Below are 21,332 nucleotides of genomic sequence, written 5' to 3' on the forward strand. Positions count from 1 at the left end.
AAAAAAAAAACCCATCACATTTAGACGGAAAGTAAACATCAGACTCCTGCATGAAAGTCTGGGGTATGTTGGGGCCATCCACCTCCCCGCCCACCCTACCTACACTGACCCTCATGCTCCTCACATTATGTCATTAGCGGCAGCATTTCATCCTGGCACCATCCTGAGCTATATCATGTGGACCTAACAGGTTCCTTCTGGCCATGTTCTGAAGTGAAACCAACTGTCCGCGGATCATGCTGTGCGGCAGGTGATGTCTGACTACCAGCGTGTTTTAACACCTGGCATTTCTGTCTGACTGCGTTATCACCCAACGAGTCCAGCAGCGTTTCATGCAGACGCAAAAGATGGTTTTTGGCAATCAGAATTTTTTACTGAACTCACTACGAAGGTGTTGCTTTTTGACAACTTTGTCAAATAGTGCTGAAGCGTTTGGGTGATGCAATAAAGTTTCCTTGTCAAAACCCTGTTAGCGATGTAAACAACAGACAAAGCAAACCACAAACAGCAACTTGCAACTTCAAAAAAACTTAAAAATAAATGGAAGAAAACACAAAAAAAAAAAAAACAATAACAAACAGCTGGCAAGGCTTTACTTAATATATATTTATATATATATATATATATATATATATATATATATATATATATATATATATAATATTATATAATATATGTGCCATGAAATACAATAACATTTTGACTTTTGGTAGGTATATTCTTTTAAGTCTAGGAATTTCCCACCTGATTCCACTTGACTTCTGACCTGTGTTCCTGGGGTTGTTGCAGTGGCCCTGGGCAGAGGGTCTCTGAAACAGTAGATGAGGTACAGGAGCGCCCAGGCAGGATGATGCTGTAAAATCTGCATAAAGCTGGATCACCATGATAGAATAGCCGGTCCCTGGGGGAGAGATCCAAAATACCTCAGTTTAAATGTAAATTGCATAGCACCAGAAATATAGCACTTAGCATACAGCACCACAAAAACTCCTCCTACTGTGAATACTGTAAAGAACCATAGCCAAGCCAAGTTTGATCCAACCAGAGATGAATGCTGTTCTTTAATGTTTGCTTTTGTTCTGTCTGTGCATATCCAAAGTAATCCAAGTCTCAGGAAAAAACAAAAAAAAAAAAAACAAACAAAACATAACAATAATCTAAATGAGACGTGTGAATTATGAAGATTTTATCACGAGAACAATTTAGACAGGTTTTTACATCTTAAATACATGTCAGATTTTAATAATAAATACTTGTTACAATATTTTGTAAACTATTTACTATTCTAAGACCAACATTAAAAAATCAAAACAAACAAAAAACACAAATAATTTTCTATTTTTTAAACTGCAGGCTACTTTTCCCTCCCCTCCTTTGTAAATGATTTCCAAACATTCAAATTAAACTTTTCTAGTGTATTCCTTTGTGCATAGTCCAATAAACGTGAACATTCTGAAAACATAATGTTAGTTGAACAAAAATATGCTCTTTTTGCATTTTGTGCACATCATCAAACATGTGGCCCAGTCTTTGGCAAAACAAATGGGTGACACTTAAATACTTTCTTACATGTTGGGTTTTATATAGCTGACGAAAAAAGTTTGAATATTTGAAATGTTTGAAAATGGCTGTCTTTGGAGTTTTATTATTTTTACACATGTGGCAGTAAGGCTGTGGAAACAATGAGGAAGTGAAGCTAATCTCAAAAAAAACTTAAATTCACAATTGATATCACCCTCTGTGGCGACATTGTCACTTTCCTTTTTCTCTCAAACAGTGCAGCTGCTTCAGATAAGGTTGTTTATTACTCTCTTGGTTTTATCTTCACCATACTTAAGCCTTGAGGCAATCATGTGTCCTGTGTGTGCATGTGTGTTTGAGCGTGAGTGTGTATAATATGAACAAAAACAAAAAAGACCAAAAAAGAAACCATTTAATATATGGTGTACTTATTAATAGTAGAGGCATAAACTTGAGGAAATCAATCAAATCTGCAATTCAACAAATTGGACGAGCAAAATGCTCTGCGTCTGGAACACTCGGTGTGGTGTGTGGAACGTTACAGTGGATAAAACAAAAAGGAACTGCAGCCTATGCAGCATGAACAGCATGAAGTGAAGACAACAACAACAACAAAAAGCGGGCTTAAATTAGGGACAGGCTTTATTACCTGGAAAATAGATGGAAAATACAATCAGATTGTTAATTTAAATCTCTTATACTCTGTCAGTATTACTTCTTCTTTGGTACTCATAATTTCAGTAATATTAACTGAATGAATTGTACAGAATTTGTCCATATTGACAAAAGTTTAAACTTGTATCTCTGTATGATCTAAGCAGCAAAGTAAGTTCCAGCTGGCAGCCAACAACCAGATTTTATACATCCAAAGGCCTTCTATAAAAACGAACAGATAACCCCTACTCTAACTGAGACAGGCCTTTTTTTTTAAAATGTGTAGCCACACTGGGCTAGTAAGAGACACCATGCTTATAATTGGGGGGAGGCTTTTATTTGTTTGCAAAAGGCAGTAAAACGTCTTGTTATTTGCTGAAGTGATTTCATAAAAACCCCTATAGGCTGATGAAGAAGAGCGAGTGGTCAGCAGTCAGTGGTGGTATACAACAGTCAACAAACAGATTTTTCAACAACTGTGAACCACAACCTTGAGTGTCCAGTAATAAATGTGCACAAATTATATTAGGCTGATTGGTCCAGTAGTTTACAAGATTAGCTGTAGACAGTGTGTTTTTAAGTAATTAAAAATGCATTAATTCTCACAAGTACATTGTATCTGTAGTTCAGATACAGTACCTGCAGACAAAATCGATCTGCTCTGTGCAAAAAAAGGGCTACAGGGAGTGTAGAGACTTAGTTGGTCCTGGATTTTTGAACAGTTGAAGGAAAAATAATCATTATTTTGCTAACCTTAAAAACAACAAATAAAGGCATGATGAGAATTACCCTGTGCCAGTGGGCAGAGCTTGGTCCAGCAGGTGATGGTGCCCTCCTGTGTGTACTGACCAATAACAGTCTCGAGCAGGAAGAGCGGCACACCACACAGCATGGCGAAGAAACAGTAAGGCAGCAGGAAGACACCTGAACACACAGAAAAAACAAATGTATGACTCAAGGGCTTGTTCCCAATCCCCAGATACCACAGACTTCAACAGAAGAGGTATTATTATATAGCCTTTGAGTTATTTGATTGGATGACAAGCTTTCATTCAAAGTACATGTTGGAGATCTTATGAAGAAGCAGAAATTATAGCTTTTTATTTTTGAAATGAGGAATAAAATCAATTGACGCTTGATCCCAGGTTCATCAAAGATTTCAGAGTTACATCCCAAATCTCATGAGCCAAAGGTGTACCCCCTTACTTTTGGTCCCTGGCTTGGACCATGCACATCTTCAAACTCAACAACATATTTGTAAAGTTTCGTCACTGTTTCCTGCACAAATGTGACATTATGAAAATCTGTCTATACACAGACATATAAACCCCTGGTGAAATACAAATAACAGCTCCTCAGGTAGAGTTTCTGCTATCACATTTTGCCAGGATGCCACATTCATAAGCTAAGTATTGAACAAATCAGTCAAGAAAGAAAATATTAACCTTATGGTGATGCAAGGAAAGATATCACAGTTTATCCAGAAAGAAACAAGAATGTTTCAGTGAAACTACACTTGCATGTTTTGTTTCATGAGGTCGCCATGACCTTGACCTTTGACCTTCAACCAGCAGATTCTAGTACGTTCATTTTTGAGTCCAAGAAGAAGTTTGTGCCAAATTAGAGGAAACTCCCTCAAAGCCATCCTCAATGAATGATATAGCATTCAAGAGAATGAGATAGATGCAAGGTTGCGGTGACCTTGACTTTCAAACACCAAGCTTTAATAAGGTCATTATAGAGTCCACTCAAGAATTCGTGCCAAATCGAAGTCCCTTACAATGTTCTTAAGATATCGCTTTCACAAGAATAAGACAAATGCAAAGTCAATGTTACCTTCACATTAAACCACCTAAATATAATCAGCCCATTCTTGAGGCTGCTCAAATATTTCTTAAACTTGAAGTAATTGTTCATAAGTAATTGTCCCTCAAGTTGTTCATAAGATACACCATCTACAAGGATATGGTAGATGCAAGCTCACCGTGACCTTGAATTTTTACCGATGACCACCAAAATCGAATCAATTAATCTTTGAGCCCAACTGAACATTTGTGCCAAATTTGAAAAGAATTCCTCATGGTTTTCTTGAGATATTGCATAAGACTGAGACAGATGAGGTCACAGGGATCTTATCCTTTGACCTATGACCGCCAAAATCTAATGAGCTCATCTGTGAGTCCAATTCAATCTCTGTGCTAAATTTGAAGAAATTCACTCAAAGTATTCTTGAGATATCATGTTCACAAGAATGGGAAGGAAGAACGGAGGAATGCTAGTGAAGTCATGTGAGCAAAAGTGCTTTTTAAAGGCTGAACCATAATGTGTTTTTTAAGCCTAAACCTAACCACAAAGTTTATCATAACTGCAGCCATTTCAGAATATTAAGGAAATGTCTAAAACTATGAAGATTAGGACTGTAGCATTTTAGGGACTGTCACATGTTGTTTTGGAAGTCAGTGGAATTTGCCCCTATTCTGTTGTTTAGGTACGAGAGAGTCTTGTCTGTTACTCACAGCCTACTCACAGATTAATGAAAATTATCTGATACCTCAACAGATAAGACATAAAGGTGTCTGCAAACAATTTATCAATTTCTTAGAGTCCAACCCTGATGTGAAAGGCACAACTTTGTTAAATGTGCACATAGTGCATCTGCTGTCTACTTACTTGTTTACACATTTCTCTGATAAAACCTGGCTGGCTCACTGACTTTGGAAGGAACATCCTTTTTCTTTATGTTAATTTATAACCATATAGGAACTACAAATAAGCGCAGACCCACTTTGGACTCCTGCTAGCTACCAGCAACAATTCAGACAGCTAACACTAACATCAACTGATGCAAAACAAAAGTGCAAACCACTTTCTTCAACATTGTGGATTTCAAAACTGTAAAAAAAATGTGAGGGATGGTCACAGGATTTCCACTAGAGGCTAACATTCTTTGGGAATCCTGTGGGTCACTGCATTTTTCTGGGATTCCCATGGTATGGGAATCAATTTCACTCCTCATGGTGTTTATGGAAGAAGATTAGGGCCAGACAGGAGAGAATACTATTATTTTTGAAAACACACACTTGACATGTTTCTAGTGATTTGTCATATTTTCCCCTTTAGGTCCTTTTTTGTCACCTTTTACTAATTTCATGCACATTGGGACAATGTTTTTGACAGAAATCAAACAAGCACAAGAACATTGATTTCGATGTAGGTTTCAAATGGTTAATCATGTTCTCCTGAAAGGACAGAATGGTTAATAATGCGCTCTGACTGGTACAGTGTTAAACTGTGCACTCAGTGTAGAAATAATTGAGAATATCTATGATTTATGGTTTAATTTACATTCACATTCTTTTTGCCAGTAGGACTTAAAGATCTTCTCCAGCTTAATCTACAGTTTGATATACAGCAAGTGTGATGAAGTGTTATCTTATATCTTATTCTATTTAAAGTTACTATGTATCTATTCTTGCTCTATGTTAATTGTTTTGCAACAAAACAATAAGTCAAATTCTTTGTATGTGTAAATGTACTTGGCAATAAAACCTGACCTGCCCACCACTGCTTCCGAATAAATCCCTTTTCTCACCCACTGTTCCCTATTACTTTGGAATCTGCCATCTGTGCCTCACCTCTTCGTCCCCTGTAGCACAGGTATGGGAATCTCCACACATTGCCCATTGTATTCCCACACACTACGTCTGTCCGTGCTGGCCAGAATAAATTCCTTTTCCTCACCCACTGTTCCCTTTTTTTTACTTTTTGGTCTCCATCTCTGTGTTAACCTCTTCAGTCCCCTGATGGGCTCTATAAATAAAACTACTTACTAAATAAAACTGACTATGACTTGACTATCGTCAGTAACAGTAACTCTGTCATGTTTCTGTCTAAACTTGGATCTCATTTGAGGATGACAGCAATAAATATGACAGATTGTATTTACCCTATGTGATGCTGTAAGGCTGTTTGTGCAAACACTGTATGCATATAGACACAGGGGGATGAATGACATTGGAAGAGAAAACAACTCTAAAATATTTTCAAAGATCAACAACGTGAAGTTTAACCAGCAGTTTTTTAGTTTTGACCTCAAAGGGAAATATGTGGTCTAACAGCTTTTGGTGTTGAAAAGTAACAGATAACATGTTATCGACCTGTTTGTTTTTGCTTGACTTTTTCAAAAGTGCTTTTCGGTGTTTTGGAGATAAAAAAAACAACAAGGTCTGGTTGTACGCAGCTTGTGTCACTCGCAGTAGTTCTGCAGCTGTTATCAAAAAGCAGTGAGGGAAAAACAATGTTCTAAAAATATCTGATTTTCCACAAGTCTTGGAAAGTCTTAGGAGCTGCAGGGTTTAAGCAGGGCTGGTTCCAGGGTCTATTGAGATTTGGGATTTAGCCTTGAAAACTTTGAATGAGTCTGAGGTCAATCATGGAGACACATATCATGGTAGCACATATTGTAACAGGAGTAATGTAATGATTACTTTGTTCTTGCATGAAATGTTAAACTTTTGTTGTGGTTTGGCCTTTCATTCACACATATAATGGTGTTTATGTGGCCTGAAAATGCAAAGTTTTGAAAACAGCATCCCCTCTGTGGCCGTGTAAATTGGCAATATGCAGATCCTGTGAGAACGGTGACATCACATCTGCATTTTGCATATGCACATTATATTTCAGAGAAGTAGCCATGCATGAGCAGGAGGACAACAATAACAATGATGGGGGACTACTGAGCTGTGTTTGTGCTGCTGACTCTACTGAGGTTATTGCTGTTGGCTCTTGTGCGTGCATTCGCCATTTTCTTCTTCTTTGTTTATACTCATCGCTCTGTAGTAGAACGCCTTTATGTGCGCAGGGACAGGTGTTCTTCTATGGTGTGTCATTACAAAGTTACACCACCAACTATTGGCCTGGCATGCACACTACAGCATTTTTGGTTGTTTTTTTAGGATCCGTAAATGCAAGGATTATTTTCACAATGATATCATGTAAATGGTAATTTTGTTAAAAACACAAAGGAAAAGCTTTCCATTTTTAGTAGGGCCGTTCTCGTCTAAAGATGGCCTTAGTCTGACCAAACAAACCACAAAGATATTGCATTGACAAGATTGAGATAGTTGAGGTCACAGGGACCTTATCCTTTGACCTGTGACCATCAAAAACTAATCAGCTCATTGTTGAGTCCAAGTCAATGTTCGAGCTAAATTTGCAGAAATTCCCTTGAAGTGTTTTTGAGACATCCCGTTCACAAGAATCGGACAAATGGACAGACAACTTAAAAACATAATGCCTCCGGCCTCAGCTATCACCAGTGTGGTGGCATACCTATTATAATTTCATAAATACCCCCATGCGATAAGGGTTTTTGAAAAAAAAAAAAGGGTTTCTGACTGACAGTTGGTCTTATTCAGTTAGGGAAAACCTTTGTTTGTCTGCTTTTTACTGATTAATAACAAGGCAGAAAATACAGTCTCAACTGCCCTCAGGTAACTGTCCCAGCCAGTCTAGTGAGAGCAGACACTTGTATCAGGATATCAGATTTCCATGTTTTTTTGTTGTTTTTTTGTACGTGGCATAACTTGTCACAACCGGCCCTGGCTGACTCCAGCCTGCCCCTACATAATAGAGCCTGCTCTACAGCCATTCCCTGCCAGATAGTTGCCCAACATGGTTTGTTACACGCAGCTCAGTAAATGCAGCTCAGTTACATGCCGCAACCATTTTTGCTCACCTGCCTGTTTGTGTTTTGTCTTTGCCAGGATGCCAGCCTGTCACTCTGTCCACTCCTCCAGCCGAAAACATCTCAACACTCAGATGATCCCTCACCTTCAGACAGCCGTCCATCCTTTTTTTTATGCACATTCCACTTTTGTAATAAAACTTTTTTCTGAAATCAGTTTCGTCTGTCTGCTTTTGGGTCCTCAGTCCAAAGCATAACATAACTAAAAAACAGCAAATTCTTACAGGCTGTAGATTTCAATGATAAAATGTGAAAAATAGTCAAAAGGTCTCCACATTTAGGTTGAAAGTGCAAAGGGTGTGACTGAATATGGTAAGTCACTTGTTTAAAAGGCACTGTCCTTACAAATCCCGTCATGCCCTATTTAATAACAGATAGAAACACTTTGATGGTTTTTTGCTGATTAAAAAAGTAACTAATAAGTCAGCTGACCACAGATACCTGAAACATATGTTCTGGTTCCACTTGTTCATATGGCTAATACACTGAGTGTATACAGAGTGGGAGTAAGCTTTTATAAACTTTTGCAAATTTAATTTGAATGATTACTTTTCATTTCATATTAAAATGTACAATACACACAAGTGCAACCTTAACCATGTTTGCCTGCAAGAAGGAATGGTTATTTGTGTGCTCAAACTAGTACAACTCTATAGTCAGGAGCTGTGCTCAAAATCATTCACTCATTCACTCACTATTCTCTATATGGTGTGTATTAAATAGTTAACTATATAGGGAATAACAAACGAGATTTCAGACTCTACGCCAGAATATTTCTGTGAAAGGGAACGGTTTTAGACACAGCTAATGTATAATCAATGAGGATTGTCTGTTATTGACTTTGTATTCCTCTTACACATTACATGTTCTATTTGCCTGAAGGATTTAAAGTTCTTCTCCAACTACACAACAGCTTGATATACTGCAGGTGTAATGAAGAAATCAATAAGAGATGTTAAAGAGCTTCAAGAAAGGTGCAATCATCTCAAGTACTGCAGTCTGCCTCACCTCCTCCGTTCTTGTAGCACAGGTAGGGGAATCTCCACACATTGCCCAGTCCCACCACATTGCCTGCTGCTGCCAGAATAAATTCCCTTTTTCTTGTCCACTGTTCTCTTTTTTTCATTTTGGTCTCCATCTCTGTGTTACCTCTTCAGTCCCCTGATCACTACTATCAGTCAACACCTCTGTCAGTCTGACGCTGTGCTCATCTGTAGACACAATAGTGACTCTATGGCCCAGTGCCATAGCTGTAGGAGCAGGAGGTGCAAGTTGTACAGCGACTCTGTCAGGTCATAAACCAGCTTTCTAACTTGCATCTCATCTTCAGATGAAAAGATAAAAGCATGTTTTATTCCCTTTTTGTGATGGAGACCTATTGCCATCTAGTGACCTTAATTATCAGTAATCTAGTAACCAGCTTTATAGTTACATCTTATTTTGCATTCATTGTATAATGTTAAAAGTAATCCTATATCTAAGTAATCACCAAGTTTGTTAGGATCCATGGTACAATGTTATGTTATGTGTGGTCGTTTAACAGAATTGAGCAAAGGATCTTCAGAATCATGTATTACGTTATAAATTGCCTTTCGGTCTCCTAACATGTATTTGAAATTACTGTGATGAGACTATAGTGGTGATGAGTTAGTAAATTTATACACAACGGGTTCGATCGCATAATTCGTCATAAAGTACAGAGAAATAAATGTCTCCTAAATTACATTAGGTCTTCTAGAAACTAATGCCAATCCGCCTTCCATCTGCACCCCAAATTGAAAGATAAAAACTGAGTGAACTCTTAGCTCAGAGCTTCTCCTGCTTTTCTTTGCTTCACTCTTCAAGCCTCTTCAGGCTTCTTCTTCTAGTGCTTCTTCAGTGCTTCTTTTTGCTTCCTTTTGCCGCGGCGCTTCACGTGTATCCACGCTCGCAACTTTTTCTTTTCTTCAATTTTATAAGCGGAGCCACAACAGCTCACTAGAGCTTTGCTGAACTTTAACTTTTGAAACCATTTTCTTTTAAAATCTCTTTGACGCTTTTCTTTATACCAGTTTTTGGTCAGTAAAGACACTTTTGTAATTTGTTTTAAGTAAACTAAAATTAATAATTTAAAGTGACACCGTCGGACCAATGGGACTACTTTTGATTATTTCTGCGAGTTTTAATTGAGAAGGACACTCCGCGATTCACCATCAACTCTGCCACGGATCTAGAAGCAACACCTGCTGCACAAACTATCAGCATCCGTTGCCTGCCCTTAAGGACTTTGTTTAAAGACTTTTACCGGTTTGCTGAGGCGAACACCGATGCCAGTTAAAGACCGCCGCTCACCGACTCCACCTGCCCGGCGGGTCACCTCGTCTGGAAGACGCACCGCAGCTCTCCCCTGGAGTGACGCGATGATCTGGACCTCCCCTAAGTCTAATCAAGTCAGCAAAAGTAGGCAGAAGAACATTTTCTAGTGATCAGAGTTGATGTCGTATAGCTAAGCTTTAATGCCAAATTTCTAAATTCTAATTTACCGTTTAGCGCGCATCCACGCTTTAGACGGTCACGTATTTCCCCCACTATCATCCATAATTAATCATTTACATCACCTGAACATACATCACTTAGGTTCTCTTTCATGTGTCATACTACTCGCTCTGTTTACTCATCATGTTATTAGCCTAAATAAATTATTTTCATTTATCGCCAAGTCATTGTCTGTGGATATTATTTCATGAGAGAAACAAGATCAATGTAAACAGGATAAACGGTACAGATTGTGAGATTGATTGAAGTGATGACATGTTTTGAAACTGTCATAATTTAAAATTTAATTGTCTCCTAAATAGAGAGTGGTGCCCCTTTTACAAAATCCAAATTCTAGCGTAGTTATTAATAACCGCTACACGAGGTATCAAGAAAACAACAGTCCAACAAAGTATCAAATAAAAATAGGTTTCAAACCTGAACAATACGAATGAGCAAGCAACAACAAAACTTGACATGGGTGTGAATATGGCACTGGTTCACTGGCAGACGAGACAAGACAAACTGGCACAGGACAAAGGGAGACGCGGACTATATATACACAAGGTAAGGGGAAACAGGTGGAGACAATCAGGGCGGGGCCGACAATCACACTGGTGGGAAAACACACAAAGGGAGGAAGTAGGTGACCTGAAACGAGAGGAGAGTTAGGATTTCAAAATAAAACAGGAAATCACAAGACAACATAGACACAAGACAAAACACAACTTAACCCAATTTCCTTGACATGACAAGTATGTTAAACAATTTTTGAGCATGACGTAAATTTAAAAGTATTTTAAGTTAGTTACATAGCTGAGGCATCTGATCAGGAAGGCAACTGGATACCTCTAGTTGGGTTCTTTGTAAATCCTGTTCTCCAGCCACTGCAGCTAACATCTGGAACTTTGTTTTTCCCTTCTGTTATTGTGTTAGTTCAGTTTTCCTTGCTTTACACTTACACCCATCAAGTCACCGGTGTTTTGATATACACTGACCAAATTAAGTCCACTAACAGACCAGGTCCCATCAACACCACCTTCATATAGTAGCCTACATTACAGTATGTACAGTAGCTAATGGATCATGAACCATATGGCTGGCTACCTACACACTGCTAAAGGTTTATTTGACCGAGGAGGGAGGTCACACACACACACACACACACACACACACACACATACACAGGTGAGTCAGTAGTTAGCAGGAGGGGGGTACAAAATCTTGTGGCTTATGTTATCAATAGCACTTTTCAGTAACATGGACAGACTTTTTGAAGATGAAATCCAGGAGGACATTTTATACTGACTGCTCTGTCATTGGTTTCATCTCTACTTCGTTTAGGGGATCTTCGTTGTTACTCTTTGGACCGACAGAATCCAGAACAGGATGCCACAGGACCAACAGACGCTGTTGAAGACAGAAAAAAAACAAAAAAAGATGAATAAAAATAGGAAACAGGTCAAAATTGGATTAGATTAGAAAGTCTTTATCGTCCCCAAAGGGCATAGAACCAAAGTCAATCAGAGTGATGTATATCGGGGCAACAAAAAATGTTAAACCAATGTAAAAGTAAAACAAACAGAAACAAAAAAACAAAGCAGGACGAGTCGGTGCTCTCACCTGTCTGAGGGTGCCCTCTGTGAGGCAGACCTTGCTGACAGCCCAGATGGGTACTGCAACCACAGAAGAGAAGACCATGGCCCAGCCCAGACAGTAGGCCCAGTCTGGGTACACATAGCTCCCACTGGTTAGGGGCTGGTATTCCAGGAAGGAGCAGATGAAGCAAACCTTGAAAGATAAGCAGAGGAACAAAGTAATACTTCTGTGGACAAACATGTTCACACTTACTGATATTGCTTACTGATATGCTTATAAAGCAAGAGATGACGGTAGGCTATTATGAAGTCCTTTTCTGTAGAAAAATTAACTGCAACTGGGCCTCTAATTGAGACAGGCCTTTATTTGTCAAAACGTACAGACACACTTGGCTACTAAAAGGGACTGACTGTTTTATAGGGACTAGTGTGTGACCCACCGCGCAGATCAGGGGGGTAAAGTAACGCCAGCACAGTTTATAAAAAAACCCCAGCTTCTGTCCGGTCATATCTTCAATTACATCACACATCCGCTGAGCTCCTGCATGATTGTCACAGTTTGTTAGTAACAGTTTAAAAGCACATGACCTCCACATGCAACATGGTATTGATACTACTTACCAAACGCCCAGCCAACAGCAACACACTGGACCATAGAAATAAAAAAGTAACATGCTCCACTTCCACCATAGTAATCAATCAGCTGGAATAAGTACACTCCTCCCTGAAGAACAAGGTACACACATGTAAAGCCACTTAAAATACACTTCCAACATGAGAATAAGTTTATTGTTAGCTGTTGTTCTGGAAGGTTCCTAAGGCTTGTGCAGTACCTGAGTCGTGACAGAGATCTGGATGATGAAGCTGATAGAGCAGAAGATGATGAGGAAGATTTCTCTGCGCCAGGGTCTGCGCAGCTGTCCCGGGAACATGTCAATCACTGTCGATGTAATTGTTTCCAAACCTACAAACTATCGCACACAATCACATGTGAATCCCTTAAGGGCAAACAGCTGGGTGAGGTGACACGTAAATCAGAGGGTGTGGTGACTGAAGTCAGTTCAGTTCATGTCAACACAGTTAATAGGAATTCGTCTCAGCGCAGCTAACAAACACATAAGTGAACAAAATAAGTAAAAAAAGCAGCAGGAACAGTTAATTCAAGGTGAGGGGCACTGTGGGATGAACTCATTTAACAAATTTAGGCAGTCAGTGCTGGTATCAGGACTTTAATGATATCATCCATCCGTTATGTAGCAAACAAATCTATTTTAACTCCAAAATATGATTTTGGAGTTAAAATAGATTAACACACAGCAACAACATGCCCAGCTACATTAACCACTTATTCCAATGTGTTTCAGCCATGTGTCATACAGATACACTCAAGCTGCCCTGTACATCACTATGAGACAGTGAGTGGTGTCACAAAGTGTTGGTATTTAATGACCTGGGAATAATAACGAGTTATTTATACCCATTACACTGAGGGGTGGTTTACATGGCAACGGTTCTTGCATAAAACGTTAAACTTTTGTTGCAGTTTAGCCTTTGATTCACATGACAACGGCATTATGGGGCCCCTAAAAACTAAAACTTTTGAAACCGGGTTCCAGAGTGTAATTTTTTGGAAACACAACCCCTTCTGTCACTGTGTAAACTGGAAATGTGCTGATCCTGTGAGAACGATGACGTCACAGTTGCAATTATCATTACATAGTTACACCACCAACTACTGGCCTGGCACACGAGGATCGTTCTCACTGTCATATGTGGTTTGTAAAGAGTTAAGCTACAAGATAACTCTTTATGGCTGCTTTTCTCTCGTGATGCTTTTCGATAGCTGGCATCATTTCGATAGCAAGCTCATTTGTAACACCACATTGTACGTTGCTGTTGGCTCTCGACAAGTTGCAGCATTCATTAAAACTGAATTATAAAAGATACTCAAAGGTTGGTCACTCTACACTCACGCTGTCATCATATACATTTTTTTTTAAATGCAAAGGAAAGAGTTCCCTTTCTGTCGGGCTGTTCACATCTAAACGTGGCCTAAGACACTTTTAAATCTCTCACAGAAAATAGAATACACTTCCCCAAACCTTTCTGTAACACCACCTGCTGAGTCAAGAACTTAGTAGTTACCTTCAGAATTGAGACCTAATTAATTTATTGGCTCTCATTTCCCTTTTTGAAGGGTGGCACCTTAGATGAATTTAATGTAAATTAATTTCTGTTATTTATAATGATTTCTGTTAGCCTAAAATTAAGTGCAATCACTCTGCTTCATCTCCTGGACCAAACCATATGTTCATGCTACATGGCTTGGTCCAGGAGATGAAGCAGAGTGAGTCCTGGTGCCCCTTGCGAGGCAGAAAAAAATACGAAATTATCATTCATTGTATTGGTTATCAACCTAAAGAGCAGACAATTATCGGTTCTCATGCATTCGTACTTTATACTTAAGTGAACACTTTGTGCTCTGGTCTTACCAGTGAGTCCAGTCCCAACAGGATGAGCATAAGGAAGAAGCAGGTGGCCCACAGCTGAGGCAGGGGCATCATGGCCACAGCCTGAGGGAATGCGATGAATGCCAGTCCAGGGCCTGAGAGGACAGAAGAGACATTTAAATGGCTTTGGTTTTTCTGACCTTGGTTTAGATTGTTGGTCTTTTCTAAAAATAGCACAAGTGCTCATTTGTTTCAATAGTGCGAGGGTACATCCGATTCTATATTGTGAGGGTACATTTGATTCTAGTGTCTAACAGAGACAGAGGCTTTGGCCTTCAAATCATACCTGAATCAACCACCATGTTGATGGGAATTCCCTGTTGGTGGGCCATGAAGCCCAGAGCTGAGAAGACTGCGAAGCCGGAAACAAAGCTGGTGCCACTATTGAGCAAACACAACCACAAACTGTCCCTGTGCACACACACACAGACACACACACACACACACACACACACACAAACACAGTGCTCAGCATACAGACCACAACAACTAAGTGGGAGAATACACTGACAGCACACTCTGACAGAGGCTGTTCGACTACAAAACACATTTGACTGAGTTGGTCTAACAGTATGAACTAATTCTGATTGAGTAGGTGGAGGACATTGTTTCAAGCACGCTGAGGCCTTAAATCTTACCTTTGTCTGGCTTGACCAAGTTTGTTTTCAAGTGTGGCTAAAATGGGTTCATTGCTGCTCATTGTGGCCACTGGGGGAAAAAAAAACCCACTACAACTGCTACCTGCTACAGTTGAACTGCCATTCATATTTACTTGTAACAGTTGTTGTTGACTTTGTTGTAGCTGCCCAGTGTGATTAAGGTTCCTGATGCAACACCATAGGAGAAGAGAACCTGAGCACAAGCCTCCATCCACACCTGAGGAACAAGGATGAAACTGGAATAACCACCGTGCAGTGATATGCCTCCACAAACTATTCAAGTTGCAGTTGCATAGTAAATCCATGTCTGTCCAGACTCATATGTAGCCATGACAGCTGACAATGCTTCAAATATGGATGATTCTGCAAAGAAGCTACAATTTCTTAAACATGGGTACTTCTGGATAAGCAGAAGAAAATGGATGGATGGATGGGTACTTCACACACATCTTCAACCCAGCAGCACAGAAGTTATACAATCAGCACAGTTTAAAGGTAGACACCCGCGATGTAATAATGGCCAGAGATGTGTTTTTACAGAATATTATGATGTCATATAGAACCTTGGACCTTTTGGATATAAAAATCATCACTTTATCATTTTATCCTATTTGCATTCCGCTTTTTATTATAATTGGTTTATTATTGAGTCCAAATGTGCCAAATTTGAGAAAATTCTTTCAAGGCATTCTTGAAATATTGCATTCATGAGAATGAGACAGATGCAAGGTTACAGTGATCTTAACCTTTGACCACCAAACACGAATCAGTTACTCCTTGAGTCCCACTGTACGTTTTTATGCAGAATTTTCCTTAAGGTGTTTGTGAATCGTGAGGTATCACTTTTGTAATTGAACATATCTATGGGTGCACAGATGTACGTACAGACTGACCAAAAACATGATGCCTCCAGGTCATCAGTGTTGTATCCATATCTCACAGGAGACCATTACTTTATTTACATCATCCCAGGCAGGTATGACACTTCAGATTTGTCCACATTGTCTCACCTGAAAGTCTGCCAGGCGAGACGGATCTGGATACAGATAGTAAACCACACCCTGCCAGGCTCCTGGCAGCGTCAACCCCCGGACCAGCAGGATGGCCAGCGTCACATAAGGGAACACAGCCGTGAAATACACCACCTGTAAAACTTCAGTAGTTATTTAAAATAAAGCTGGCTGAGCAGTACACCTGCCAACTTGCTACATTTTTGCTATATTTTTCTATTTTTTTGAGACTATGGCCCCTTCTGCTGAAGCAAGACTTTTCTATGATAGAGAAGCTCTTATCAACTCTGGGAAAAGCTTGTGGGGTTTGGACTGAATTGCGTCAGACGGTGAGAGGATCCCCACAAACGGCATATGCCGAGCAGCCCGTCAGACCAAAGAGGAGAAACGAAACCAAAAGCGCCACACAAAGAGAGGGAGGAGCGCTGGCATCAGGGCAAGGCTGACATGACTTGGACCAAGAGATGTTCTTCTCTACCAGGAGAATACAGTGGATGAGATTTGATTGATGCTCCCTCAGCAGCAGGAAATCAGAGACTGCTCTGCGCACATCTTCACAGAGACATGGTTAACCCCTAACATCCAGGATTAAGCTGTTGCACTAGATAGACTGACCTTGTTGGGAGCCATAAGGACACAAGACTCTGATGGAAATTGGAAAAAATGCACTGCAGGAATTGAATGATGATGCCACCAGCAGCAACATGCCCAAAGAACTGAATGTAATTGTCATAGTAGCTGCTGATTTTAATCAACTCACCCTTTAACTCCAAAGATATAGCAGGATCAAGGACAAATGTAATTTCAACTTTTAACCTTTGTTTGAAAAATGCTAATAATTCTACCTTCTACCTTTCATAAAAACAGAGGGACAGAGTCTATCCACAACGCAGTGGAGCCAGTGGAAATTAACACATAGACTAGAGTGTAATCTATTTGCTCCGTCTGCCATGACAGATCTGAGCTGGACCGCACACGGATCTGGTCGAAATTAGGGGTTAACTGATGTAATTTCCTACATTACATTTCCTACAAATATGTTTTGTAGGAAATGATAATTACCATTGAAACTCATTCTATACGCAATTGATCCTGGCCTTTAAATCCTTACACAAGTGGTTATTGACCTTTCCAGTGGAACGGACTCCTTTCCAGATGCAGAAGTAGCAGGCCACCCAGCATACCAGGACACACAGCAGCAGCTCCCACTGTACTGAACCAACCTCCTCTATTCCCCCAGACATGGACAACACTCCCCTCCTGTGTGGGAACAACAGACAGCCACTGATGATTTCATTCATGAAGAAACAGAATAATTGATTCATTACTGCCATCCTAGTACAGTGGATAACCACAATAATTGTGCATTTTAGGAGTAAAGCGTGACATTTCTTACATAGTGCATACCATAATGTTTATTTTCAGATGTAGAGGGAAGTCAGATCTGACCTTTAAGGACCATAACAGGTCAAATCCAAAAGGGCCAACAGTCCACCGGTTATGATGTTCAAATGCATTGAATTTTGTAAACAAACAGTGTAAAAAAACATTTAAGTTGTCTTTTCCAACTAATTTGACTGAGATCACCAAAACTCAAAAAAATCAGTGGTTCTTGATCTGTGGGGAAAATTTTGATGTTCTCATAACAGCTGATACACAGACAGAAAAGAGACATTTAATTCTATAGTACGAGTTCTGCAGTATGAGGCAAGGTTACTACTGACATTGTGTTATCACCCTGAGGACATTTGTTTATTGTTAACCATTCAACTGGCATTGCTGCCCATAATTTACATGCTTTACAGTCACAAAGTCACAGCAATGGCACATAAAAAAAAAAACAAAACATTACCGATCAGCAGTTTGTGTGCCAAATACAGAAATCTGAAAATGTATATAGTTGTTGAAATATACATAAGGGATGACAACAATTGATTTAGAATTTAATCGAACATGTGATATGTAATCGATTAATTGATAAGTTATGCAATGCTTTCAAAGTATATGCAAATTGTTGCTGTGAGCTTTGGCTGAGGAAAAATGCATTTGGCATTGTTTGAAAATAGCAAACACTTTATGTTTCTTTTCAAATAACAGTCCATTATTCTATTGTTAATTTGACCAATAATTGATTGAGGAAAGTGCTCACAATTCGCAACTCTGTTATAAATGGTTGATCATAAACTGATGGCATATGTTCATTACAGATTACAACAGTCAAGTGTTGATTTTTCCCCATTTGGTAATGTAGGTGTGGTTTCTGTTCAAGAGTTTTTCCAGTCATCATATGTTGACAATGTCAGTGTTAACCTGTGATGCAATGTATTATTTAAAGTAAATAAAATATTAATGTAAATTAAAGTAAGCACTACTGTTTGGCAGAAAGGTGTGTTTGCAGAGTAATTAATTGTGGACACATTCAAACAGAATGCCATTGTAAGCAAGTGATGTAAATTTGTTTAAGAGGCGGGAAGCTGGTGAAGACAGTTCATCTTTGTACATTTGCGCAAAGAATGATCTAGTTATTAATATTCTGGAGATATTATAAAAAACTAGTCCAGAATATGTAGAAATGGATGTTCACGATTTGGGACATAATAACGAAACAGGGAATCTTGAGTTAACGCATGGCCATCAGTGTAAAATCCATCCATCCATCCATCCATCTTATCCAGGCCTCATCATTGCAGAAGCCGCACCAAACTGCCTATCGCTCCATTCTACCTTTGCGCTGTGTTCACATTACAAGCGACACAGCAACAACATGCCCAGCTTCATTATCGCTGAGTCTCAGTTGAAGTGTTGCGAAAACACTCATTGTTGTAGTTAGTTACATCATCAGGGGTTGTGTGTGTCTGCTACCTACTGCAAATCAATTTGGCTGAACACCTTGTCATATTTGTATTTGGCCATAAAAAATATCTACACCTATGATCAATGTCTGAGCCCCATTTTAACATCTCATTTCCCTTCCCCATTGCATCCCAGTAATGTCCACCTACATAATGCTAGCACAGCATCACCTAACCAAGCTAAATAACACACCGTCACACCTAAAAAATAACCAGAAGATTGGTTTTGTTGTTGGAGCTCCAAAAAAGTTGAGATCACCTCAACCGTTTTATAGCGCATCATGGCTGTCGTCAGGGGCGAGTGTTGCGCATCAGTTTGTAGAGTCATATCAGCAGTCTAATATATTTTATTCTCTATGACTTCTTGCATGTTCTGTTCAATATTTAAAACATTGCTAGATAAAAGACAAAAACAAGCATTTATCTCATATGTAACACTTTCAAAATTTCCCTAATTAATTATCCAGATATGGTAAACAAAATGTAGTGACATTATGGAACTAAATTTGCTACAGAGACACCACTGGGTGTTCATTGCAATTCCTTATTTTGGGATGTTTTGGGTGTTTATTGCAATTACTTATTCTGGGATACATTTTTACCTTGATCCTTGATGTCAACAACTTACAAATATGCATGCACAACCGTTTGTACGACGTTACATGAATTGGACATTATGTCCTTAATGTACAATTACGGCGGTTAGGTTTAAGCAAGTAAAGTCGTTTTGGTTCGGTTTAGAAAAAGAAACATGATGAGGACGTACCTTAAAATGACTTCACACAGTTCACACAGTTCCAAAAACGTGTCTCCAGAGGAAGGTCCTGCATTTTTATAGCCCATCCACTATCCTAACCCGCCTTCTTAAAAGTCTGATCATGAGTGTTTCCTTGTTCACTCCTTTCAGCAATTGGTTACGTGATCATGGCCATTTCAAATACATGAGATGTGTACTTATTTCAGTGCATTATTTTTTTCATAGGGAAATGTACAGTTTGTGAGAACATTATGCTTGACCTAAATGCGTTTCCTTGAATTCTGGTAATCTCAGAAGTATTCCCAAATAAGTGGCATCCCCACTTTAGTTGGAAATGACACCTTAAAAGTTTTTCTACACTGTTTAATTTCAAAATTAGATAACTGAACAGTAAACACAGTTTTCCTCCACATCTTTCATTTTGGTTTATACTAACTAGACAAGAAATTTCATGCTTCTCTCATGAAGTTGTAAAAATATGAGAGTTTAACTGCTGTGCTAATTATGAGCTTAATGTGACAAAACACTGACTCACTCCCAAAACTCAGAGACTGAAGACTTGGTGAGATTTCCAGATGTCCAGTTTACTGTCAGGTTGCCACTGTGTACTGCAGTCCAGTTTGGAGAGGTGAGATCTACACATCTGTCTGTTGATAGAAAGGCAAATAATATACTGATACGTGTTTATATCACAATCACCCTGTTTAGACACAGCATATATGTGTCAGGGCGATCTGATCACAACTGGATAGCTCTAAATCTAGGTAAAAACAGCCACCAAGACACATTTCCAACCCGATAACATTTTGGATTCACTGGACCACATGTGTTTTGTAGCATAAACGCTAACGCTGTCCTATGCGCCTCCAACAAGGACAAAATCATTGCTGCAGGACATTGTGGTTGTTTTTATGAAAATGTTTTTGGAGCTGAGAGAGAGGGGATAACATGCAGCAAAACCCCACAAGTTTGGAATCCAACCCAGGCTGCAGCCAGGCAATTTTTTGACAAAATAAGAAAACAGGCCAGAAAGTGTATTCAACCTGTATAACCTGTATAAACCCAAACCCAAACCCAAATCCCAAGTTGTCACATGTTGCCACTTTGCAGGGGCCTTCTGTGTGTACATATTATACTCTTTGTATCCTGAGATGTTGCTACCACGATTTCAACACAAGGTGGGATTACACTGCACAAGGATATGTTTAGACAACACAAGGCACATGGCAGTCAGCGCTGGGATGTCAACAAAAGCACATGCTGCCAAGGATATTTAGGCTAAAGAAGCACATTGTGCACAAGTGTTGAAAAAAAAAAAAACCCATCACATTTAGACGGAAAGTAAACATCAGACTCCTGCATGAAAGTCTGGGGTATGTTGGGGCCATCCACCTCCCCGCCCACCCTACCTACACTGACCCTCATGCTCCTCACATTATGTCATTAGCGGCAGCATTTCATCCTGGCACCATCCTGAGCTATATCATGTGGACCTAACAGGTTCCTTCTGG

The 21,332-nt window shown here is 39.4% G+C and overlaps 2 protein-coding genes across 2 annotated transcripts; both read right to left on the reverse strand.

Annotated features, from left to right (window-relative positions):
* Positions 1–766: 766 nt before the first annotated feature.
* Positions 767–9,187, reverse strand: LOC121938678 (sodium- and chloride-dependent betaine transporter-like; the record flags this gene model as incomplete). Its single annotated transcript, XM_042481855.1, has 3 exons — positions 8,930–9,187; positions 2,965–3,099; positions 767–901 (listed from the first exon to the last, which is right to left on the reverse strand). Coding segments are annotated over exons 1-3 (400 nt in total), but the record flags the coding sequence as incomplete, so codon positions are not given.
* A 2,383-nt stretch (positions 9,188–11,570) lies between these two features.
* On the reverse strand, positions 11,571–20,468 carry LOC121938679 (sodium- and chloride-dependent GABA transporter 2-like; the record flags this gene model as incomplete). Its single annotated transcript, XM_042481856.1, has 11 exons — positions 11,571–11,845; positions 12,059–12,226; positions 12,474–12,574; positions 12,655–12,757; positions 12,867–13,004; positions 14,526–14,638; positions 14,830–14,954; positions 15,316–15,419; positions 16,213–16,347; positions 17,340–17,472; positions 20,357–20,468. Coding segments are annotated over 11 exons (1,343 nt in total), but the record flags the coding sequence as incomplete, so codon positions are not given.
* Positions 20,469–21,332: the final 864 nt, after the last annotated feature.

This window comes from Plectropomus leopardus, unplaced genomic scaffold (genome assembly GCF_008729295.1).
Source record: "Plectropomus leopardus isolate mb unplaced genomic scaffold, YSFRI_Pleo_2.0 unplaced_scaffold30936, whole genome shotgun sequence".
Classification (NCBI taxonomy): domain Eukaryota; kingdom Metazoa; phylum Chordata; class Actinopteri; order Perciformes; family Serranidae; genus Plectropomus; species Plectropomus leopardus.